Below are 25,951 nucleotides of genomic sequence, written 5' to 3'. Positions count from 1 at the left end.
GGCCCTGTTTACAAAGGTAGTGCACTACATTGGAGCAGAGGGCCCTGTTTACAAAGGTACTGCACTACATTGGAGCAGAGGGCCCTGTTTACAAAGGTACTGCACTACATTGGAGCAGAGGGCCCTGTTTACAAAGGTAGTGCACTACATTGGAGCAGAGGGCCCTGTTTACAAAGGTAGTGCACTACATTGGAGCAGAGGGCCCTGATTACATTGGAAAGGTACAAAGGTAGTGCACTACATTGGAGCAGATTGGAGCAGGGCCCTGTTTACAAAGGCACTACATTGGAGCAGAGGGCCCTAAAGGTAGTGCACTACATTGGAGCAGAGGGCCCTGTTTACAAAGGTAGTGCACTACATTGGAGCAGAGGGCCCTGTTTATTGGAAAGGTAGTGCACTACATTGGAGCAGAGGGCCCTGTTTACAAAGGTAGTGCACTACATTGGAGCAGAGGGCCCTGTTTACAAAGGTATGTGCACTGTTTACAAGAGCAGAGGGCCCTGTTTACAAAGGTAGTGCACTACATTGGAGCAGAGGGCCCCTGTTTACAAAGGTAGTGCACTACATTGGAGCAGAGGGCCCTGTTTACAAAGGTAGTGCACTACATTGGAGCAGGGCCCTGTTTACTGTTTAAAGGTAGTGCACTACATTGGAGCAGAGGGCCCTGTTTACAAAGGTAGTGCACTACATTGGAGCAGAGGGCCCTGTTTACAAAGGTAGTGCACTACATTGGAGCAGAGGGCCCTGTTTACAAAGGTAGTGCACTACATTGGAGCAGAGGGCCCTGTTTACAAAGGTAGTGCACTATGGAGGGAATAGGGTGCCAGTGCCAGGGGAGACAGAGGGAGGTGTTGCTGTGTGAAGGAGGGAGACCGTACATCCTACAGTACAGCTGGTTTATAATAAGTGACTCAACCTTCCTGCCAAAGACTCTGCTGGAGTAGAACGTGGCAAGGCAATGCTGGAGGGGTGGCTGTGTTCTACAGACAGTCCATCGAGTTACCAGACAGCAGTCCTACAGGTAACGCCTTGCCAGCTGAACAGGAGGAGGGCACCATGCTGCTGCTACTGCTGCTGTTGGGGGAGGGGTCTACGTTCTCACTGTCCTCCATCTTGTCTGAACAGCCGTCCCAGTTGATATGGAACCGGGTCACACGGGGGTTGGAGGCCAGGATGTTCCTCTGCAGCTGGGGGGGGGGTTACGGGGTTATGGTTCAGAATTGAGGCTGGGAGTCCAAATAGTCTACTTCAGATTTCAAACTGTGGTGAGAATCCTTCACAAGAAGTCGGTTCCTTTACAACAATCAATTCCTGTTTTGCATCTCAATGATTTTTCATGTTTTGTGATTTTTTGGTGTGTGTTTCATGGTGTGTATAAACTGTGTATAATCTGGTGTGTGTATTAGTGTGTATTACCTGTGTGTGTATCAGTGTGTGTTACCTGTGTGTAGTCTGGTGTGTGTGTGTATCAGTGTGTATTACCTGTGTGTAGTCTGGTGTGTGTGTGTATCAGTGTGTATTACCTGTGTGTAGTCTGGTGTGTGTGTGTATCAGTGTGTATTACCTGTGTGTAGTCTGGTGTGTGTGTGTGTGTGTATCAGTGTGTGTTACCTGTGTGTAGTCTGGTGTGTGTGTGTATCAGTGTGTATTACCTGTGTGTAGTCTGTGTGTGTGTGTGTGTAGCAGTGTGTGTTACCTGTGTGTAGTGGTGGTGTGTGTCAGTGTGTGTTACCTGTGTGTAGTCTGGTGTGTGTGTGTGTATCAGTGTGTGTTACCTGTGTGTAGTCTGGTGTGTGTGTGTGTATCAGTGTGTAGTACCTGTGTGTAGTCTGGTTTGACCGGTGGGTTCTCTCGGAGCTCTGGGTCGGTGTATTCATTGTTGACATAGTAACCGATACGGATGAACTCCTGTCCGTTGTAGGTGCAGGTGATGAGTGTGTGTACGTGTATCAGTGTGTAGTACGCCCCAGCATCACTCTGAATCAGCCCAGTGTTGGGGGCATCCGCCTGGTTTGAGAGAGATGGGGTGATGAGAAGGAGAAAGGGGGAGAGAGAGAGAGAGATGGGGTGATGAGAAGGAGAAAGGGAGGAGAGAAGAGAGAGATGGGGTGATGAGAAGGAGAAAGGGATGAGAGAGAGAGAGATGGGGTGATGAGAAGGAGAAAGGGAGGAGAGAGAGAGAGAGTGGGGGGTGATGAGAAGGAGAAAGGGAGGAGAGAGAGAGATGGGGTGATGAGAAGGAGAAAGGGAGGACAGAGAGAGAGAGATGGGGTGATGAGAAGGAGAAAGGGAGGAGAGAGAGAGAGAGAGATGGGGTGATGGGTGATGAGAAAAGGAGAGAAGAGATGGGGTGATGAGAAGGAGAAAGGGAGAGAGAGAGAGAGATGGGGTGATGAGAAGGAGAAAGGGAGGAGAGAGAGAGAGAGATGGGGTGATGAGAAGGAGAAAGGGAGGAGAGAGAGAGAGAGATGGGGTGATGAGAAGGAGAAAGGGAGGAGAGAGAGAGAGAGATGGGGTGATGAGAAGGAGAAAGGGAGGAGAGAGAGAGAGAGAGATGGGGTGATGAGAAGGAGAAAGGGAGGAGAGAGAGAGAGAGATGGGGTGATGAGAAGGAGAAAGGGAGGAGAGAGAGAGAGATGGGGTGATGAGAAGGAGAAAGGGAGGAGAGAGAGAGAGAGATAGAGATGGTGTGATGAGAAGGAGAAAGGGAGGAGAGAGAGAGAGAGATGGGGTGATGAGAAGGAGAAAGGGAGGAGAGAGAGAGAGATGGGGTGATGAGAAGGAGAAAGGGAGGAGAGAGAGATAGAGATGGGGTGATGAGAAGGAGAAAGGGAGGAGAGAGAGAGAGATGGGGTGATGAGAAGGAGAAAGGGAGGAGAAGAAGAGGGTGGGAAGAAGGTAGGAACATAAAGAGATGATCTGATGAGAGGAAGGAGAAGTGGGAGAAGGAAGAGATAGAGGGAGGGGTGCGTGTGTGTGTGTCAGTCACTCAGTGTGTCTCTCACCTGGAACACAAACATGTGTCTGCCTGCTGGTACCGGTCCGACCAGAACTGAGTCCAGAGTCTGATCATACTCCTCACTCTCTGCTGAGCCCACATAGATGATCTTCCACTCCAGGTCTACACACACACACACACACACACACACACACACACACACACACACACACACACACACACACACACACACACACACACACACACACACACACACACACACACACACACACACACACACACACACACACACACACACACACACACACAGATTAACTTCCCTGACCCAGTCTGTAATACATGTCTCAAGCAGACCACCATAGTCCCTGTTCCCTAGAACACTAAGGTAGCCTGCATAAATGACTACCGCCCCGTAGCACTCACATCTATAGCCATGAAGTATTTTTCTTAAAAATGGTCATGGCTCATATCAACACCATCATGCCAGACACACTGGACCTACTCCAATTCGCATACCGCCCCAACAGAGCCACAGATGACGCAATCTCTATTGCACTCCACACTGTCCTTTCCCACCTGGACAAAAGGAACACCTATGTGAGAATGCTGTTCATTGACTACAGCTCAGTGTTCAACACCATAGTGCCCTCCAAGCTCATCACTAAGCTAAGGACCCTGGGACTAAACATCTCCCTCTGCAACTGGATCCTGGACTTCCTGACGGGCCGCCCCCAGGTGGTGAGGGTAGGTAACACTACATTTGCCACGCTGATCCTCAACACGGAGGCCCCTCAGGAGTGCGCGCTCAGTCCCCTCCTGTACTCCCTGTTCACCCATGACCTTACACGACTCCCAACACATTCATTGAGTTTCCCAGCGACGCGACGGTGGTAGGCCTGACACCAACGACGAGACGACCTATAGGGAGGAGGTTAAAGACCTGGCAGTGTGGTGCCAGGACAACAACCTCTCCCTCAACGCCAGCAAGACAAAGGAGATGATTGTGGACTACAGGAAAAGCTTCAAGTTCCTCTGTGTCCACATCACTAAGGACCTATCATGGTCCAAACACACCAACACAGTTGTGAAGAGGCACGACAAAGCCACTTCCCCCTCAGGACGCTGAAGAGATTTGGCATGGGTCCTCAGATCCTCTAAATGTTCTACAGCTGCACCATTGAGAGCATCTCGAACGGCAGCTGCTTGGCATCCGACCACAAGGCGCTACAGAGGGTAGTGAGCATCTCGACTGGCTGCGTCTCCGCTCTCGACTGGCTGCTGCGTCTCCGGCAGCTGCTTGGCATCCGACCACAAGGCGCTACAGAGGGTAGTGAGCATCTCGACTGGCTGCGTCTCCGCTTGGTACGGCAGCTGCTTGGCATCCGACCACAAGGCGCTACAGAGGGTAGTGAGCATCTCGACTGGCTGCGTCTCCGCTTGGTACGGCAGCTGCTTGGCATCCGACCACAAGGCGCTACAGAGGGTAGTGAGCATCTCGACTGGCTGCGTCTCCGCTTGGTACGGCAGCTGCTTGGCATCCGACCACAAGGCGCTACAGAGGGTAGTGAGCATCTCGACTGGCTGCGTCTCCGCTTGGTACGGCATCTGCAAACTTTCACTATTAAAGGACAAAACAGCTGCTTGGCATCCGACCACAAGGCGCTACAGAGGGTAGTGAGCATCTCGACTGGCTGCGTCTCCGCTTGGTACGGCAGCTGCTTGGCATCCGACCACAAGGCGCTGAGCAGAGCTGGTCCGACAAAAATCCGTTAACCACCTAACTGAGGCGCTACAGATGCAGGCACCCCTAAAAACTAAAAAAAGTGAGCATCTCGACTGGCTGCGTCTCCGCTTGGTACGGCAGCTGCTTGGCATCCGACCACAAGGCGCTACAGAGGGTAGTGAGCATCTCGACTGGCTGCGTCTCCGCTTGGTACGGCAGCTGCTTGGCATCCGACCACAAGGCGCTACAGAGGGTAGTGAGCATCTCGACTGGCTGCGTCTCCGCTTGGTACGGCAGCTGCTTGGCATCCGACCACAAGGCGCTACAGAGGGTAGTGAGCATCTCGACTGGCTGCGTCTCCGCTTGGTACGGCAGCTGCTTGGCATCCGACCACAAGGCGCTACAGAGGGTAGTGCGTATGGTGCAGTACATTTACATTTAAGTAATTTAGCAGACGCTCTTATCCAGAGCGACTTACAAGTTGGTGCATTCACCTTATGACATCCAGTGGAACAGTCACTTTGCAATAGTGCATCTAAATCTAAAAGGGGGGGGGGATTACTTATCCTATCCTAGGTATTCCTTAAAGAGGTGGGGTTTCAGGTGTCTCCGGAAGGTGGTGATTGACTCCGCTGTCCTGGCGTCGTGAGGGAGTTTGTTCCACCATTGGGGGGCCAGAGCAGCGAACAGTTTTGACTGGGCTTGAGCGGGAACTGTACTTCCTCAGTGGTAGGGAGGCGAGCAGGCCAGAGGTGGATGAACGCAGTGCCCTTGTTTGGGTGTAGGGCCTGATCAGAGCCTGGAGGTACTGAGGTGCCGTTCCCCTCACAGCTCCGTAGGCAAGCACCATGGTCTTGTAGCGGATGCGAGCTTCAACTGGAAGCCAGTGGAGAGAGCGGAGGAGCGGGGTGACGTGAGAGAACTTACATCACTGGGGACGAATTCACTGCCATCCAGGACCTCTATTTATTAATTTGACCTTTATTTCGTGAGGGAGTTTGTTCCAACTAGGCAAGTCAGGGGAGAATGACAGATTTGTACCTTGTCAGTTCGGGAATTTGAACTTGCAACCTTTCGCCCAACGCCCTCACCACTAGGCTACCCTGCCGCCCCTACTATACCAGGCAGTGTCAAAGCCACCCAGTTCTCTCTGCTACCGCACGGCAAGTGGTACCGGAGCACCAAGTCTAGATCCATAAGGCTCCTTAGCTTCTACCCCTGAGCCATAAGACTGCTGAACAGTTAATCACATGGCTACCCTGAATATTTACATTCACCCCCTTTTTAATGGAAACTGAGACTCTAGCACCGGCTCTATGCACACTCAATGGACTACCCACACCAGAGCACAAGTCTAGACACACATAAGACACAGTTAATCACACACACATTCACTTTTAATGGAAACTGAGACACACACACACACTCACACACACACACACACACACACACACACACACACACACACACACACACACACACACACACACCACACACACACACACACACACTTATCTATTCTAATTGCTTTGCCACTTTTACCCCTACCTACATGTACATATGACCTAAATGACCTTGTAACCCTGTACATTGACTCGGTACCGATACTCCTAGTGTACAGTCTTGTTATGTTATATTTAATTGTGCTACTATTTCCTTTTTTGGAAATTGTTCTTCCTTTTTAACTGCATTGCTGGGAAATGGCCCGTAAGTAAGTCTAATAATAATATATTTAATTAAATGGTTAAATGCTGTTCATTATACAAAAATGCATAAAAATAAGTGTATAATATATAAATAACCATATCATAAAATCAACAATCAAAGTCTTGGAGGAAGGGTAGATCAGCCAAAAATGAGGAGTCTGAAGGCTCGAAAAGCCCCAACAGTCTAAACATCCAGGAGATTATCTGGAAGGGAGACCTAAAGGTGTTGCTGGGAAGGAAAGGACCCAACGTTCCGAGCCCGGGTCACACAACGTTCCGAGCCCGGGTCACACAACGTTCCGAGCCCGAGGTCACACAACGTTCCGAGCCCGGGTCACACAACGTTCCGAGCCCGGGTCACACAACGTTCCGAGCCAGGGTCACGTTCCGAGCCAGGGTCACACAACGTTGTATTGGGCAGATGTGACAAATACAATTTGACTTTAATTTAGGAAGTTTACTTTAAAACCCATCTATTCACTAGTACACTATTTTTGACCAGGTCCCATAAAGCTCACTATATAAAGGGAATAGGCTGCTATTTCAGAAACAACCACTCATTTAGTGTGGTCCCACCACCTCCACTTTAATGCGGGAAGGATAGGTTTCTTCTCATTAGTGGAAATAGCTATTTATCGGTTATAAAAATAACCTAGGACAAGAGATATGTTTTTCCCGCAATTTATTCGTAAATAGTTCCAGGGTTTGACAATGTAATCCGTTAACGCACCAATCGGCTCGAGGCCACCCAGACGTCAGAGAAGCACCGGAAACGTGAACAATACGCGCGGGCGCCAAATTCTGATGCAGTGTCAACACAAATAGCTAATTTACTCAAACAATACCAACATATTTGAATTGATCTAAGTAGTCAGCTATAAACATATACGTGTAAAGTTAATTGAAAGATACATTTATGCAAACTGTTGTTGCACCTAAAAGGCAACGGTTAACTACATTATAATTACACAATAATACTATAGTTTGCTAGATTTGACCAAAAAAATAAGTTAGCATCTGAATAACGTTACCACTCACCCTCCGGTAAATCCTCCATGCACTCGAACGTAATCTCGAACTGAAACGGGTTCCCAAAAGGACTTGGGTTGTCCAACACAGCGACATTCAACACTTGAACTTTAGCCATTTATTTTCAGTAGTCTTGAAAGGGTAGCAGATTAATAATTTGAAAATTAATCGAATTTAGCTCGTTTATCTCCCTTAACGTTGCAGATAAAGGCAGGACGGAAAATAATAAACTAGCCAACGTTAAACAATTCAGTCTTTGACTAAAGATACGTGTGTGGCGTCTTCTGATGGTTGTTACCGTCTTCTCTCCTGCAAACTTAGTCAATTTCAATTGCTTGCAATATAACACCTGCTTGGCGCTAGATTCTTTTTCCAAATAAAATAAACAAAAGCTTGTTTTGACAGGTGTTTTGTTTGTAGTTATCTGTTATTTTGTAGCTAGAGGATAACATTCACACTCCCGCCAGTGTGTTCGGAAATGGTCCTCGTAACGTCACGAAATCCAGCAGCGTTTCTTCTTCTCTCTTCCGGCTGTAGAACTGAGGATGGTTGAACATGAAACGTTACACTGCCATCTAGTGACGGGAGTGAATAGTTCAGATTAAGATTTTGCAGAAAGAAGGCCTCCAGTACTAGCAGCATAAACGATGCACAATTAACAAAATGACTAAACAATGAGTTGAGGAGAGATAAACTTTCCGTGTGATTAATGTCTGTTTGCTGATGATGTTGCACTCTGCTGAAACACAAACTCAGGATTGTGACTTAAATAAAGACCATCTTTGTGTGTGTGTGTGTGTCACAGGGGGTTGGCGGCACCTTAATCGGGGAGAACGGGCTGGTGGTAATGGCTGGAGAGGAATAGGTGGAATGGTATCAAATACATGGTTTCCTGCCGTCTGATTCCGTTCCATTTGCTCTGTCTCGGCCGAGCCGTTCTTCCCCTGTCTGTGTGTATATTGTAGCAACCGCTGATATCGACTCTGCCACTTGAGCAGACTTTTGTTGCACAATCGATGGCGCGCTGGGCTTGGGGCCAGAAAATGGGACTGTCAGAGCCGCACTCCCTGTTTCATAACAATACATACAGCTGAATAGGCAGACAGTCACTGTGTACAGAATTGACTGGTCAGTTTCTAACAGAGTGTATTCCGAATCCTAAATGTTAAAACTCCTCTCCAGTCCATAGCTCTGTATTAGGCTACAATGAGTTATGCAACTGCATAGAATTCACAGATGGTGTCTACCTTTAGTCAAGGCCCTATTACTTTATTTAACCTTTATTTTACTAGACAAGACAGTTGAGAACAAATTCTTACTTTCAATGACGGCCTAGGAACAGTGGGTTAACTGCTTGTTCAGGGGCAGAACGACAGATTTGTACCTTGTCAGCTCGGGGATTTGAACTTGCAACCTTTCGGTTACTAGTCCAACGCTCTAACCACTAAGACACCCTGCCGGATACTTAGACACTAGTTTTAACCAGAGCCCCTTGACACTGTTTTACACTATTTGCTAAAGATGTTTAGCATTTATGTTTTTTCCACAACGGTGTGTGTGTATGAGCGAGTGAGGCAGAGACGGAGAAAGGCGATCATTTGGTAGTAGTCCTAGGTACTGATTGGCTCTTGCGGAACATGTGACAACTGTCCTCATCTGCATATGGACAGGTACGCTATGGTGAGCGGAGTAGAGAAGTTACCGGGCTGGCACCGTGTGAATGGAGGTTTAAAGATCATCGAGAAATCTCCTAAGTAGCCCTAGGACATCGTTAGTCTACAGCAAGAGGACTACTGTTTCATACCGCCCCTTGACTTCGGAAAATAGCTCATTGTAATCAACAGGTAAATCCATGGAAAACACCTAAATTAAACAATCGCCAGTGTTGTTTGATAGGTCCGTATAGTAATGCGGACTTGATAGTGTCGGCAGAGGTGTTATTGACAAGTAGTTAAAGTAAGCCTGAGGCTAGTTTTAGCAGTGGGACATTAGCTTGATAGGCTTCGAATGCTGAAAGCAGTGTTTTAGACCGTTTTGGGTTGGTTTTATTTCTTTGTAACAGAAACGCGTTAGAATTGATGCACCTGAAAACAGGTGTAGCAGGCTCGGTCGCATTCCAACAGCTGGGCAGACATTCCTTCTATCGGCGCTTTGAAATGACGTGTGTATGTGGCTGGGTTTCGCTCTGAATTCAAATATTTGTTTAGTTATAAAAGTTACTTTGACAGGCACAATGGAATGGCAATTTGCAATTTGAGCAGATTTTAAAATAAAGCATCAATAATCGGTCGTTTTAAAATGGGTCTAGTCCTAGCGTTTATTAGTTGCTTCAACTTGATAATATGAGCGCTTCAATATTCAAATGTATTTCATTATTCCGTATTCCGATTCTAGTCACACGGTGGTTGTTTAGGAATGGTTGTTTGGACAGTAAAGTAAATACGTTGCGTTTCCTGTATGTTGTGCAACCCGTGGTTTCAGTGTAGTGTTGATCCGTGTACTATTGTTTACCCAGAGTATATCATTAACGACCTCACCGCTAGGAATGTTCAGACTCTCCAACCCGGGGTTTGTGCTGTTTCATCTCTGACGGGGTTGTGTCCCAAATGGCACCCGTATTATTATTTGTAGTCTACTACCGTTGACCTGGGTCCACACGCTATTATATACACACTGACCCTTATCTCGTGGACTATATGGGCCCTGGTCAATAGTCGTCAAGTGTAAAAGGAATAGGGTGAGAGAGACACTGTTTTAGACTCTCTGGACCCGTTTGAGAGACACAAAAAGCCTATATATATATCATTTATTTATTTATTTGTAATGAAGACAATTACAACAATACTGAATGGACACATTTTATTTTAACTTAATATAATACATAAATAAAATCAATTTGATCTCAAATAAATAATGGGGAGTTGATAGGCTTGAAGTCATAAACAGCGCAATGCTTGAAGCACAGCGACGAGCTCCTTGCAAATGCAGGAAAGTGCTGTTAGAATGAATGCTTACGAGCCTGCTGGTGCCTACCATCGCTCAGTCAGACTGCTGCTGCCTACCACCACTCAGTCAGACTGCTGCTGCCTACCACCACTCAGTCAGACTGCTGCTGCCTACCACCTCTCAGTCAGACTGCTGCTGCCTACCACCACTCAGTCAGACTGCTGCTGCCTACCACCACTCAGTCAGACTGCTGCTGCCTACCACCTCTCAGTCAGACTGCTGCTGCCTACCACCACTCAGTCAGACTGCTGCTGCCTACCACCTCTCAGTCAGACTGCTGCTGCCTACCACCACTCAGTCAGACTGCTGCTGCCTACCACCACTCAGTCAGACTGCTGCTGCCTACCACCTCTCAGTCAGACTGCTGCTGCCTACCACCTCTCAGTCAGACTGCTGCTGCCTACCACCACTCAGTCAGACTGCTGCTGCCTACCACCTCTCAGTCAGACTGCTGCTGCCTACCACCACTCAGTCAGACTGCTGCTGCCTACCACCACTCAGTCAGACTGCTGCCTACCACCACCAGTCAGACTGCCACCACCACTCAGTCAGACTGCTGGTGCCTACCACCTCTCAGTCAGACTGCTGGTGCCTACCACCACTCAGTCAGACTGCTGCTGCCTACCACCTCTCAGTCAGACTGCTGCTGCCTACCACCTCTCAGTCAGACTGCTGGTGCCTACCACCTCTCAGTCAGACTGCTGGTGCCTCAGTCAGACTGCTGCTGCCTACCACCTCTCAGTCAGACTGCTGCTGCCTACCACCTCTCAGTCAGACTGCTGGTGCCTACCAGAGCTCAGTCAGACTGCTGCTGCCTACCACCACTCAGTCAGACTGCTGCTGCCTACCACCACTCAGTCAGACTGCTGCTGCCTACCACCTCTCAGTCAGACTGCTGCTGCCTACCACCTCTCAGTCAGACTGCTGCTGCCTACCACCGCTCAGTCAGACAGCTCTATCAAATCATAGACTTAATTATAATATAATAAACACAGAAATACGAGCCTTAAGTCATTAATATGGTCAAATCCGGACACTATCATTTCGAAAACAGAACGTTTATTCTTTCAGTGAAATACGGAACCTTTCTGTATTTTATGGAACAGCGGTAACCCGAAGTGTAAATATTGCTGTTACAACCTTCAATGTTATGTCATAATTATGTACAATTCTGGCAAATTAATTAGTCTTTGTTAGGAATAAATGGACTTCACACAGTTCACAACGAGCCAGGCGGCCCAAACTGCTGCATATACCCTGACTCTGCTTGTACAGAACGCAAGAGAAGTGACACAATTTACCTAGTTAAAATAAATTAATGTTAGCAGGCAATATTAACTAAATATGCAGGTTTAAAAATATATACTTGTGTATTGATTTTAAGAAAGGCATTGATGTTTGTTGTTAGGTATATTGGTGCAACGACAGTGCTTTTTTCCGCAAACGCTCTTGTTAATAAATCATCACCCGTTTGACAAAGTAGGCTGTGATTCGATGATAAATGAACAGGCACCGCATTGATTATATGCAACACAGGACAAGCTAGATAAACTAGTAATATCATCAACCATGTGTAGTTAACTAGTGTTTTATGTTAACATAAGTTTAATGATAGTTAGCAACTTACCTTGGCTCCTTGCTGCACTCGCGTAACAGGTGTTCAGGGTCAGCCTGCCATGCAGGCTCCTCGTGGAGTGCAATGTAATCGGCCATAATCTGAGTCTAAAAATGCTGATTACAGCCCTAATTAATCTGCCATTCCAATTAATCGGTCAACCTCTAGTCTCTGGACCCAGTTTAGAGACACTGTTTCAGACTGTATCTGGACCTGGTTTAGAGACACTATTTCAGACTGTATCTGGACCCCGTTGAGAGACACTGTTTCAGACTGTATCTGGACCTGGTTTAGAGACACTGTTTCAGACTGTATCTGGACCTGGTTTAGAGACACTGTTTCAGACTGTATCTGGACCTGGTTTAGAGACACTGTTTCAGACTGTATCTGGACCTGGTTTAGAGACACTGTTTCAGACTGTATCTGGACCCCGTTGAGAGACACTGTTTCAGACTGTATCTGGACCTGGTTTAGAGACACTGTTTCAGACTGTATCTGGACCTGGTTTAGAGACACTGTTTTAGACTGTATCTGGACCTGGTTTAGAGACACTGTTTTAGACTGTATCTGGACCTGGTTTAGAGCCGTTGTTTCAGACTGTATCTGGACCTGGTTTAGAGACACTGTTTTAGACTGTATCTGGACCTGGTTTAGAGACGTTGTTTCAGACTGTATCTGGACCTGGTTTGACACTGTTTTAGACTGTATCTGACCTGGTTTAGAGACGTTGTTTCAGACTGTATCTGGACACGTTTGACATTGCAGCCGACTGTCGAGACTGACCGATCTACAAATCACCTTGGATCACAAATAACTACTCAATATTATTTGTAGAACAGTCAGTCAGTCGGTCAGAATTTACCCATGATACATTGCGGTTTGGATAGAACACAGCCATGGTTTCTATGCTGATGTGTTCCGTAGACTTGGACAGACAGATAAACTGCCTCAACGGGGCTGAATTCACTGATGTGGCCTGGCTTATGGATGCTCTCCAACACTCTCTCTAGAGACAGGCACCCTCACTGTCAGTCTGGCTGCTGTGTCCCCATTTGGTCCAGATGTGAGAGCAGAGACCAGCAGTGTCACCTCTAACCCTCAGGTGAGTGAGACATCTGTCTACCTACGGTCTGTGTATCTGTCTGTCTGTGTACCTGCTTCTCTCTCTCATCCGCCTCCTCTCTCTCTGACTCAGGGCCCGTCGTTATGAAAATGGTGTTGTCGTTACCAAGGCTGTCGTGGGGGTTGTGGTCTGTGTTAGTCCCGGGCCTGGCCCTACTGCTGTGCCTGGCCCTGGTCCTGATGGGCTGTGTGATCAGGAAGAAGAGAAGGATGGAGGGAATGTATCGGCCCAGTGCGGAGGAGAGCAAACAGACAGGACCACGGGGGGCTGAGAGACCAGGCCTGCCCCTGCCCAAGGAGGAGAGACTCATCTGATACCTGCACTCTAGCCTGGACGCTACACACACACAAACTCTCTTTTCCTCCCTCTCTCTCTCACTACCATTGCCTCACTCTCCTCTACCCTGGACATGAAGCCAGAATGGGTTATTAGTAGTTATGTATTGTGTTGTGTAAAGTTATCTGTAGATGAAGTGTCTTGTTAAATATGCCTGAACATGCCTGGTGGATGTGCCATGTTCTCTCCAGTTTCTCCAACTGTGCTGATGTTGACATCAGTGTCAGGGGTGTGTTGTTTACCTGTAGGTGGACTAGTTGTTGACATGTTTACCTGTAGGTGGACTAGTTGTTTACATGTTTACCTGTAGGTGGACTAGTTGTTGACATGTTTACCTGTAGGTGGACTAGTTGTTGACATGTTTACCTGTAGGTGGACTAGTTGTTGACATGGTTACCTGTAGGTGGACTAGTTGTTGACATGGTTACCTGTAGGTGGACTAGATGTTGACATGGTTACCTGTAGGTGGACTAGTTGTTGACATGGTTACCATGGTTACCTGTAGGTGGACTAGTTGTTGACATGGTTACCTGTAGGTTGTTGTAGGTGGACATGGTTACCTGTAGGTGGACTAGTTGTTGACATGGTTACCTGTAGGTGGACTAGTTGTTGACATGGTTACCTGTAGGTGGACTAGTTGTTGACATGGTTACCTGTAGGTGGACTAGTTGTTGACATGGTTACCTGTAGGTGGACTAGTTGTTGACATGGTTACCTGTAGGTGGACTAGTTGTTGACATGGTTACCTGTAGGTGGACTAGTTGTTGACATGGTTACCTGTAGGTGGACTAGTTGTTGACATGGTTACCTGTAGGTGGACTAGTTGTTGACATGGTTACCTGTAGGTGGACTAGTTGTTGACATGGTTACCTGTAGGTGGACTAGTTGTTGACATGGTTACCTGTAGGTGGACTAGTTGTTGACATGTTTACCTGTAGGTGTTGACTACTAGATGTAGGTGGACATGGTTTACCTGTAGGTGGACTAGTTGTTGACATGTTTACCTGTAGGTGGACTAGTTGTTGACATGTTTACCTGTAGGTGGACTAGTTGTTGACATGTTTACCTGTAGGTGGACTAGTTGTTGACATGTTTACCTGTAGGTGACTAGACTAGTTGTTGACATGTTTACCTGTAGGTGGACTAGTTGTTGACATGTTTACCTGTAGGTGGACTAGTTGTTGACATGTTTACCTGTAGGTGGACTAGTTGTTGACATGTTTACCTGTAGGTGGACTAGTTGTTGACATGGTTACCTGTAGGTGGACTAGTTGTTGACATGTTTACCTGTAGGTGGACTAGTTGTTGATCATACAGCGAAAAGGGAATTTTAAAAGTTCCTCTATATGCAAAATGTCTCTTTATTGTGGCAGTTATACTGTTCAATGTGTACAAACTATGATTTAAGTGTATCCCGTGTATAAAGCATTAGTGTGTGTGTGTTTTTATATCTTGAAAACGAAGAGAAGAATGGTAAGACACTATGAATGATTTCTAATGCACTTCTGATGATATTATCCATGTGAAAAAAATAAAACTCCTCTCAAAGTATAAAACTTCCATTTATTCAGTGCATTTAATATCATCCAGGAGACAAATATTTGATTTAGTCAAAAAAAAAAATATATATATCTTCAAGTGTGTATTCAGTGCATTGTGTTACAGTTAATGTGTTCATGTTCCACAAGCTCCACCTGCTGGTCATCTAAGGACAATACAACCAGCGACATCAGTCAAAGGGATTGGACAGAACTGGTTCCTGAATGTCATGTGACATGATCAGTGGGTTGTTCAACTGTGGTGTGAAGTACTTAAGTAAAAATACGTTCAAGTACTAATACGTTCAAGTACTAATACGTTCAAGTACTAATACGTTCAAGTACTAATACGTTCAAGTACTACTTCAGTTTTTTTTGGTATCAAAACATTACTTTACTATTTTTGACAACTTTTTCCTTAACTACATTCTTTAATAGAATAATGTACTTTTTACTCCATACATTTTCCCTGACACCCAAACGTACTTGTTACATTCTGACAGGAAAATGGTCCATTTCACGCACTTATCAAGAGGACGTCCTTGTTCATCCCTACTACCGGATCTTGCCGACTCACTAAACACAAATGCTTCGTTTGTAAATGATGTCTGAGTTCCCCTGGTATCTGTAAATATATATTATTATTATAAACAGAAAATGGTGCCGTCTGGTTTGCGTAACACAAGGAATTTTACATTATTTGTACTTTTACTTTTTATGCTTAAGTACATTTTTTTCAATTACATTGACTTTTAATACTTAAGAATATTTAAAAAATAAATACTTTTAGACTTTTACTCAAGTTGTATTTTACTGGGTGATTTTCACTTTTACCTGAGTCATTTTCTATTAAGGTGTCTTTACTTTTACTCAAGTATGACAATTGGGTACTTTTTCCACAACTGATATTCAATAGTCGCACAATGTAGCTAAATGTTCAGCGCTGTATCAAAACGTTTTGTAATGGTAACCGTTTAATCCAAACTGAAAATATTTTCCAACGAAATTGAGAGTTTCTATTGGAAATATTCAGAAAGGTCCCTCTCCGTTTGGTTCCGTTTGTGTCCAAGTGAATTCACCCTGGGGAAAACTTCTGGCCTTATGCATTACATCATAGACCTGTATAAGAAAGTTACAGAATGTTCAGATAGAAATGTATGGTGTAGAACCAGAATTACTGTCTGTCGGTTAGAATATGGGATTGTGTCAACTCTATTCATTCTATTTCTACTTGCAACATTCAGAGCGCTTCATGTTCCTGAGTTTCACTTCCCATCCCAATTTCTTCTCTGACTCATCAAGTCCCCCAGTCTTTGAAAACTGCAGAATCATTGGCTGAGCTTTGCGCCACTCAAACAGTCCTGCACCAATCTTCAAGCTTCAAATCTCTTCTTCAGCTCAGACACCTTGACAGGGGGCGGGTCTTCCTGCACTGTGGTGTTCCCCCCTTGTTCTGATTGGTTATTTATAGGTGTAGTTAGGACAGGGGTGGCTATGCCAGACACAGCTCTGTCATTTGGTGAGACCTGGGTGTTGTTGGGTTCCTGAGGGCAGCTCTTCTGTATAATGTCCCAGGTCCGAGGTGTGTTGCTGGGCTCACTGGGTTTAGGCGAGCCCCTGGTCTGAGCCTTCCCATGGAGGGTTTGCACGGAGGCCGGTGACTGCAACAGTGCTGCAGCAGATAGAACACTGGGAGAAAGGGGTGTGGGTCCCACCTCTATTTCCTCCCCCCTTTCTTCTCTTTCTAGCTGACCCAGGGGTTGTTTAGAAGCATGGGTTGCTGTGCCGTTCTCAGGCCCAGGAAAAGCAGTGGTTTTGGGGTGAGTCTGTCCCCTTCTCCCTGGTTGTCCTCCACTGCCCCGGCCCTAGACTCAGCACCCGGCCTTGGGCCTCTGTTCCTGGGTAATTCTCCTGGTGTCTTGGGGCCTCTCTCCTGCCCCTGGTTCTCCTCTTCTTGTTGGTCTTTACCTCTGTCATTCTGCATCTTCTCTCTCTCTTTCTCTCCCTCCACTTCTTTCCCCTTCCCATTCTCACCCACACATTCAGACTGAATCTCTGGCTCCACAGTGATGTCTTCATCCCTCTTCCTCTCCTCCATCTGTTGATCATCCTGCCCTCCTTGCCTCAGCACATTCCATCTCTCCATCCCCACCTCTTTCCTCTCTTTAAGCTCCTCTGCTTCCACCAACCCCTTTTCCATCTCTTCCTCTCTCCTTCCCTCCTCTCTCCTTCCCTCCTCTCTCCTTCCCTCCTCTCTCCTTCCCTCCTCTCTTCTCCCTTGAGGTGTTTCTGATGCTTCCTCTGACAACACCTGTCCCTCTCCTAGCCCATCAGAATCATCGGTCTGTTCTGGCCCCTCCCCCATGTAATGTAGCCCGTCCTCCTGGTTCCAGCTGTGCAGACTGCCACTCCCACCAATGGACACGCCTAGACTTTCCTGACTGGGAGTGGCCAGGCCCCTCTGTTGACACACAAGGGTGAGGAGATGAGATGTCTGGGATGTTTCCGAGTGTGTGTGTGTGTGTCTGTGTGTGTCAGTGTGCTGTTTCCGTGTGTGTGTCCTGTCACGTGCTGTCCTCACCTGTCTGATGTAGTCAGTAGTATCAGGTCCAAACAGGTCTAGACTTCGTGTCCCGTAGAGCAGGCCGCGGTCATGGGAGCTCCGGGCACTCAGCGTGTCAAAGATCTCCCCCAGGAGGTCCATCTCCTCTGGGTCACACATACCTGAGTCTCCCCCCTCCTCCTCCTGGAGCTCTGGGTCTGCCACGGGGCCTGAGACAGCACTGATACACACATGGACGAAGACACATTTTGGTTCCATCACTCTCTGTCTCTGACTCACTCACTCATTCAACCCTCTCTCTCTCTTTCTCTCTCTCACTCCCTCACCCCTCTCTCACTCCCTCACCCCTCTCTCACTCACAAACCCTCTCTCTTCCTGTCTCTCATTCATACTCTTCTCTCTCACTCTCCTGCCCTCTCTCTCCCTCTCACTCTCCTGCCCTCTCTCTCCCTCTCACTCTCCTGCCTCTCTCTCTCCTCCCTCTCACTCTCCTCGCTCTCTCTCTCTCCCTCTCACTCTCCTCTCCCTCTCTCTCTCTCTCTCTCTCTCTCTCTCTCTCTCTCTCTCTCTCTCTCTCTCTCTCTCTCTCTCTCTCTCTCTCTCTCTCTCTCTCTCTCTCTCTCTCTCTCTCTCTCTCTCTCTCTCTCTCTCTCACTCTCCTCTCTCTCTCTCTCACTCTCTCTCTCTCTCTCTCTCTCTCTCTCTCTCTCTCTCTCTCTCTCTCTCTCTCTCTCTCTCTCTCTCACCTGTCCTGCCAGTCTTCCTCCCAGGTGTCTCTGTTCTCTTGTGTGTTGTCATCGTCAAGGAGACAGCCTTGTTTGTTAACTGGACGACGGGGACGAGACTGACAGTACAACAGAACAAGACATAGGCAAGACAGCAAAATCATCACAATAGAATAGGTTAAGTTTATGATTGGTGGGTTGAATAATCCAATCCTAGATATGTGGTGATGATTAAATTCTACCTCCAGTGATTGGTCAAAAGTGTCCCCCAACCCACTCCTGTCTCAGTCTCCAGTATCTATGCTGCAATAGTCTATGTGCAGGGGGACTAGGGTCAGTCTTTTAAATCTAGTGTAATTCTCCTGTCTTATCTGGTGTCCTTTGTGAATTTAATTATGCTCCCTCTAATTCTATCTCTTTCCCTCTCTCCCTTCCCTCCCGGAGGACCTGAGCCCTAGTATCATGGCCTGGCCTGATGTCTCCTGGCTGTCCCCAGTCCACCTTGTCGTGCTGCTGCTCCAGTTTCAACTGTTCTGCCTGCGGCTAGGAAACTCTAACCTGTTACCGCACCTGTTGCCTCGACCTCTGAATGCTCGGCTATAAAAAGCCAACTGACATTTACTCCTGAGGTACTGACCTGTTGCCCCCTCTACAACCACTGGGATTATTATTTGACCCTGCTGGTCATCTATGAATGTTTGAACATCTTGAAGAACGATCTGGCTTTAATGGCCATGTTCTGTTATAATCTCCACCCGGCACAGCCAGAAGAGGACTGGCCAGCCCTCAGAGCCTGGTTCCTCTCTAGGTTTCTTCCTAGGTTTTGGCCTTTCTAGGGAGTTTTTCCTAGCCACCGTGCTTCTACACTTGCATTGCTTGCTGTTTAGGGTTTTAGGCTGGGTTTCTGTTCAGCACTTTGAGATATCAGCTGATGTACGAAGAGCTTTATAAAAACATTTGATTGATATTAGAGGCAGGTCTTACCTTCCCAAAGTGTTGTGTGATTGGTAAACGGCTCTGAAGACAATCTGATTGTTTGCGGCGGTGTGTGTGTGTTCCGGACACGGAGTTGCCTCTCTTAAGGGAGAGAATCTCAACGTGCTCCTGCACATATATAGAGAGAGGATGACACACACACACACACACACACACACACACACACACACACACACTGCAAAACAACAACAACAACAACACATACCTTGGGTGATAGAAAGTTCCTCAAGCCACGTTTGGCCTGAAAGAAAAGACAGAAAATAATTACTAGGAAACCAGATTTCACTAAGGGAGCACACGCACGCACGCACGCACGCACGCACGCACGCACGCACGCACGCACGCACACGCACACACACACGCACACGCACACACACACACACACACACACACACACACACACACACACACACACACACACACACACACACACACACACACACACACACACACACACACACACACACACACACACACACACACACACACACACACACACACACACACACAGAGACTACGCACTTACCGACTTGTACATGTGAGTCTTAGACTTGACGTTAAGGATGAGAGCTCCTCCCCCTTTCTACCAACAGAGCAAAATAATCATACAGACCAATCAGAATACCTGAGACATTATTTAACAAATAGCAAGTAAGTGTACGAGATGTGTGTGGTGTCAATGACAGAACACAGTATGTTGTTACCTTCAGGTTGCCCACCAGTTGATGATAGGCTTTGGTGCTTCCTGAGAGAGAGAGACAGAGAGAGAGAGATATTACTTGTTCAGCAGTCTTATGTCTTGGGGGTAGAAAGCTGTGAAGGAGCCTTTTGGTCCTAGACTTGGTGGTCTGGTACCGTTTGCCATGCAGTAGCAGAGAGGACAGTCTATGACTTGGGTGACTGGAGTCTTTGACAATTTTTGGGGCCTTCGGTACCGAGTCAATATGCAGGGGTGCAGGTCATTCGAGGTACTTTGTAAAATGACTGCATAGCCTTCCTTTGACACCGCCTAGTATATAAGTCCTGGATGTCAGGAAGCTTGGCCCCAGTGATGTACTGGGTCATACACACTACCCTCTGTAGCGCCTTACGATCAGATGCCGAGCAGTTGCCATACCAGGCGGTGATGCAACCGGTCAGGATGCTCTCAATGGTGCAGCTGTAAAACGTTTTGAGGATCTGGGGACCCATGCCAAATCTTTTCAGTCTCCTGAGGGGGAAAAGGTGTTGTCTTCCCCTCTTCACAACTGTCTTGGTGTGTTTGGACCATGATAATTAATTGGTGATGTGGACACTAAGGAACTCGAAACTCTCGACTCGCTCCATTTCTTCGCCGTCGATGTTAATGGTGGCCTTTTCGTCCCTCCCTTTCCTATAGTCCACGATCAGCTCCTTTGTCACACTGCCAGGTCTCTGACCTCCTCCTATAGGCTGTCTCGTTGTTGTCGGTGATCAGGCCTACAACTGTTGTGTCGTCAGCAAACTTAATGATGGTGTTGAAGTTGTGTTTGGCCACGCAGTCATGGGTGAACAAGGAGTACAGGAGGGGACTAAGCACGCACACTTGAGGATCCCCCGTGTTGAGGACCAGCATGGCAGGTTTGTCGTTGCCTACCCTTACCTCCCTGGGGGCGGCCCTTCAGAAAGTCCTGGATCCAGTTGCAGAGGGAGATGTTTAGTCCCAGGGTCCTTAGCTTAGTGATGAGCTTTGAGGGCTCTATGGTGTTGAACGCTGAGTTGTAGTCAATGAACTGCGTTCTCACATAGGTGTTCCTTTTGTCCAGGTGTGAAAGGACAGTGTGGAGTGCGATTGAGAATGTGTCATCTGTGGATCTTTTGGGGCGGTATTGGAGCCGGTAGAGTAGGATTCACTTTTAGTCCTGTATTGATGCTTTGCCTGTCTGAGGGCAGAGCAGGATTTCTTATGAGCGTCCAGATTAGTGTCCTGCTCCTTGAAAGCGGCAGCTCTAGGCTTTAGCTCGGTGTTGATGTTGCCTGTAATCCATGGCTTCTGGTTGGGATATTTACATACTGTCACTGTGGGGATGTCGGCGATGCACTAATTGATATAGCTGGTGACTGAGGTGGTATACTCCTCAATTCCATTGGATGAATCCAGGAAATATTCCAGTCTGTAATAGCGAAACAGTCCTGTAGCTTAGCATCCGCGTCATCTGACCACTTCCATATTGAGAGTCACTGATACTTCCTGATTTATTTTCCGCTTGTTAGCAGGAATCAGGAGGAGGAGAGTTCTGGTCAGATTTGCCAAATGGAGGGCGAGGGAGAGCTTTGTATGTGTCTCTGTGTGTGAAGTAAAGGTGGTCTAGAGTTCAATTTTTTTTTTTTATCCTCTGGTTGTACATGTGATATGCTGGTAAAAATGAGGTAAAACGGATTTAAGTTTGCCTGCATTAAAGTCCCCGGCCACTAGGAGCACCACTTCTGGATGAGCATGTTCTTGTTTACTTTATACAGCATGTTGAGTGTGGTCTTAGTGCCAGCATCTGTTTGTTGTGGTAAATAGACAGCTAAGGAAAATATAGATGAAAACTAGTGGTGTGGGGGCTGTGCTTTGGCAAAGTGGGTGGGGTTATATCCTTCCTGTTTGGCCCTGTCCGGGGGTGTCATCGGATGGGGCCACAGTGTCTCCTGACCCCTCCTGTCTCAGCCTCCAGTATTTATGCTGCAGTAGTTTGTGTCGGGGGGCTAGGGTCAGTTTGTTATATCTGGAGTACTTCTCCTGTCCTATTCGGTGTCCTGTGTGAATTTAAGTGTGCTCTCTCCAATTCTCTCTTTTCTCTTTCTTTCTCTCGGAGGACCTGAGCCCTAGGACCATGCCTCAGGACTACCTGACATGATGACTCCTTGCTGTCCCCAGTCCACCTCCAGTTTCAACTGTTCTGCCTGTGATTATTATTATTTGACCATGCTGGTCATTTATGAACATTTGAACATCTTGGCCATGTTCTGTTATAATCTCCACCCGGCACAGCCAGAAGAGGACTGGCCACCCCACATAGCCTGGTTCCTCTCTAGGTTTCTTCCTGGGTTTTGGCCTTTTTAGGGAGTTTTTCCTAGCCACTGTGCTTCTACACCTACATTGCTTGCTGTTTGGGGTTTTAGGCTGGGTTTCTGTACAGCACTTTGAGATATCAGCTGATGTACGAAGGGCTATATAAATACATTTGACTTGATTTGATTTTGATTTGAACTAGATTGTTTGGCCAGCATCGGTTTGTGAGGACTGAAACACACGCAGACAGACAGACAGACAGACAGACAGACAGACAGACAGACAGACAGACAGACAGACAGACAAGACAGACAGACAGACAGACAGACAGGCAGACAGCAGGCAGGCAGGCAGGCAGGCAGACAGACAGACAGACAGACAGACAGACAGACAGACAGACAGACAGACAGACAGACAGACAGACAGACAGACAGACAGACAGGCAGACAGGCAGACAGACAGACAGACAGACAGACAGACAGACAGACAGACAGACAGACAGACAGACAGACAGACAGACAGACAGACAGACAGACAGACAGACAGACAGACAGACAGACAGACAGACAGGCACCTGCTTCTGCTGTTCCACACTGTAGCATCTCTTGTTCAAACAGGTCGTCTGGCTCTATCCCTCTGTTCAGCAGCTCCAGACGTCCATCAATAAACTGAAAACCAAAACCCAGTCAATGAACAGCTTTGTTCGTATATCATAGGGACTCCTATTCAACCCTGAGAAGATCATTCTACTGAATATCAATATGTTGCTAATAATAAACTTAGAACAGTTTGTTCTGTAATCCTGACAAAGACATAACAGTTGGATTGTTGTGACAATGAACACCTAAAGAAGTGGAGCTACATTACAGAATATGGATTATTACAGAATGTGGATTATTGGAGAATGTGGATTATTACAGAATGTGGATTATTGCAGAATGTGGATTATTGCAGAATGTGGATTATTACAGAATGTGGATTATTGCAGAATGTGGATTATTGCAGAATGTGGATTATTGCAGAATGTGGATTATTACAGAATGTGGATTATTGCAGAATGTGGATTATTACAGAATGTGGATTATTACAGAATGTGGATTATTGCAGAATGTGTATTATTGCAGAATGTGTATTATTGCAGAATGTGGATTATTACAGAATGTGGATTATTGCAGAATGTGGATTATTGCAGAATGTGGATTATTACAGAATGTGGATTATTACAGAATTGGATTATTGCAGAATGTGGATTATTGCAGAATGTGGATTATTACAGAATGTGGATTATTACAGAATGTGGATTATTGCAGAATGTGGATTATTACAGAATGTGGATTATTACAGAATGTGGATTATTGCAGAATGTGGATTATTACAGAATGTGGATTATTACAGAATGTGGATTATTGCAGAATGTGGATTATTGCAGAATGATTATGCCAGAATTATTACAGAATGTGGATTATTGCAGAATGTGGATTATTGCAGAATGTGGATTATTACAGAATGTGGATTATTGCAGAATGTGGATTATTGCAGAATGTGGATTATTGCAGAATGTGGATTATTGCAGAATGTGGATTATTGCAGAATGTGGATTATTGCAGAATGTGGATTATTACAGAATGTGGATTATTGCAGAATGTGGATTATTACAGAATGTGGATTATTACAGAATGTGGATTATTGCAGAATGTGGATTATTGCAGAATGTGGATTATTCTCTATTGCTGATTCAGACATTGCAGAATGTGGATTATTACCTCTTTAAGGAATACTGGATATGGATGTGATTAGTTTTTACTATTGAATGTCCCACTGGATGTTATTGCAGAATGTTGTAAGTCGCTCTGGATAACAGCGTCTGGATTATTGTAAATGAATGTTGACTAGATTTTACAGACCTCCATTACGAGGACATTTGCTATCATGTTTGTTTTGTTCTCATGTTTGTTTTGCTATAGCACCCCAGAACAACAGAGGGCAGCGTTCTGTCTTGAGATGAACTCACCTGTTAGAAGAGCTGCAGGAGGAGGAGGGCACACACACACACACACACACACACACACACACACACACACACACACACACACACACACACACACACACACACACACACACACACACACACACACACACACACACACACACACACACACACACACACACACACACACACACACACACACACACACACAGGTACCTGTTTGAAGAGCTGCAGATGGACAGCACTCTGTAGGAACTGTCTCATACTGGGAGACCTGTGGTCCAGGAAAACCTCCTCACAGAACATGATCTGACCATTCTACAGAGAGAGATGAGGGAGGGAGAGTTGGTGAAGAGAAGACACTTTATTGAAACAGGTGTCTGTATATACAGTATTATAGAGTATTCTACAGTATTATTGCATACAGAATAAAAAGCATCTTCACATTATTATATTTTAACGTTATGTATTATGTTATGTAACAGCGTTCCCAAAGTATTCCAGAGTATTATTGTTCTAACCATGTACCCAGAGTATTCCAGAGTATTACCATTCTAACCGGGTACCCAGAGTATTCCAGAGTATTATTATTCTAACCGGATTCCCACAGTATTCCAGAGTATTATTGTTCTAACCGGTTCCCAGAGTATTCCAGAGTATTATTGTTCTAACCGGGTTCCCAGAGTATTCCAGAGTATTATTGTTCTAACCGTGTTCCCACAGTATTCCAGAGTATTATTGCTCTAACTGGGTTCCCAGAGTATTCCAGAGTATTATTGTTCTAACCGTGTTCCCAGAGTATTCCAGAATATTATTGTTCTAACCGTGTTCCCAGAGTATTCCAGAGTATTATTGTTCTAACCGTGTTCCCAGAGTATTCCAGAGTATTATTGTTCTAACCGTGTTCCCACAATATTCCAGAGTATTATTGTTCTAACCGTGTTCCCAGAGTATTCCAGAGTAGTATTGTTCTAACCGTGTTCCCACAGTATTCCAGAGTATTATTGTTCTAACCGTGTTCCCAGAGTATTCCAGAGTAGTATTGTTCTAACCGTGTTCCCAGAGTATTCCAGAGTATTATTGTTCTAACCGTGTTCCCACAGTATTCCAGAGTATTATTGTTCTAACCGGGTTCCCACAGTATTCCAGAGTATTATTGTTCTAACCGGGTTCCCAGAGTATTCCAGAGTATTATTGTTCTAACCGTGTTCCCAGAGTATTCCAGAGTATTATTGTTCTAACCGTGTTTCCAGAGTATTATTGTTCTAACCGTGTTCCCAGAGTATTCCAGAATATTATTGTTCTAACCGGGTTCCCAGAGTATTCCAGAGTATTATTGTTCTAACCGTGTTCCCAGAGTATTCCAGAATATTATTGTTCTAACCGTGTTCCCAGAGTATTCCAGAATATTATTGTTCTAACCGTGTTCCCAGAGTATTCCAGAGTATTATTGTTCTAACCGTGTTCCCAGAGTATTCCAGAGTATTATTGTTCTAACCGTGTTCCCACAATATTCCAGAGTATTATTGTTCTAACCGTGTTCCCACAGTATTCCAGAGTATTATTGTTCTAACCATGTTCCCACAGTATTCCAGAGTATTATCGTTCTAACCGTGTTCCCAGAGTATT

The 25,951-nt window shown here is 46.1% G+C and overlaps 3 protein-coding genes and 1 long non-coding RNA gene across 4 annotated transcripts in view; 1 reads left to right on the top strand and 3 right to left on the bottom strand.

Annotated features, from left to right (window-relative positions):
• Positions 1–725: 725 nt before the first annotated feature.
• On the bottom strand, positions 726–7,932 carry LOC124002795 (histone chaperone asf1b-B-like). The gene is made up of 4 exons (XM_046310533.1): positions 7,427–7,932; positions 3,006–3,121; positions 1,819–2,007; positions 726–1,187 (listed from the first exon to the last, which is right to left on the bottom strand). Exons 1-4 carry the CDS (start codon positions 7,533–7,535, stop codon positions 981–983), a joined length of 621 nt encoding a protein of 206 aa, XP_046166489.1. The 5' UTR covers positions 7,536–7,932; the 3' UTR covers positions 726–980.
• A 5,306-nt stretch (positions 7,933–13,238) lies between these two features.
• Positions 13,239–14,603, top strand: LOC124002827. Its single transcript, XR_006833120.1, has 3 exons — positions 13,239–13,900; positions 14,064–14,435; positions 14,477–14,603. It is a non-coding gene; the product is annotated as an uncharacterized LOC124002827 (long non-coding RNA).
• Positions 14,604–15,046: 443 nt separating this feature from the next.
• LOC124002733 (DENN domain-containing protein 1B-like) lies at positions 15,047–25,570 on the bottom strand. The gene is made up of 10 exons (XM_046310448.1): positions 25,565–25,570; positions 24,539–24,640; positions 22,910–23,003; positions 20,024–20,064; positions 19,846–19,902; positions 19,525–19,560; positions 19,308–19,427; positions 18,345–18,442; positions 17,617–17,818; positions 15,047–17,496 (listed from the first exon to the last, which is right to left on the bottom strand). Exons 2-10 carry the CDS (start codon positions 24,626–24,628, stop codon positions 16,780–16,782), a joined length of 1,455 nt encoding a protein of 484 aa, XP_046166404.1. The 5' UTR covers positions 24,629–24,640; positions 25,565–25,570; the 3' UTR covers positions 15,047–16,779.
• A 9-nt stretch (positions 25,571–25,579) lies between these two features.
• Positions 25,580–25,951, bottom strand: part of LOC124003154 (cAMP-dependent protein kinase catalytic subunit alpha-like) — a 27,500-nt gene continuing 27,128 nt past the window's right edge. The window contains exon 10 of the mRNA XM_046311219.1: positions 25,580–25,663. Coding sequence (XP_046167175.1) covers positions 25,580–25,663 — 84 coding nt within the window. The remainder of the gene's footprint in view (positions 25,664–25,951) is intronic.

Source organism: Oncorhynchus gorbuscha, linkage group LG18 (genome assembly GCF_021184085.1).
Source record: "Oncorhynchus gorbuscha isolate QuinsamMale2020 ecotype Even-year linkage group LG18, OgorEven_v1.0, whole genome shotgun sequence".
NCBI classification, from domain to species: Eukaryota; Metazoa; Chordata; class Actinopteri; order Salmoniformes; family Salmonidae; genus Oncorhynchus; species Oncorhynchus gorbuscha.
The sequence above is the reverse complement of the archived record's forward strand: the minus strand, read 5'-3'. Positions and strand labels throughout refer to the sequence as shown.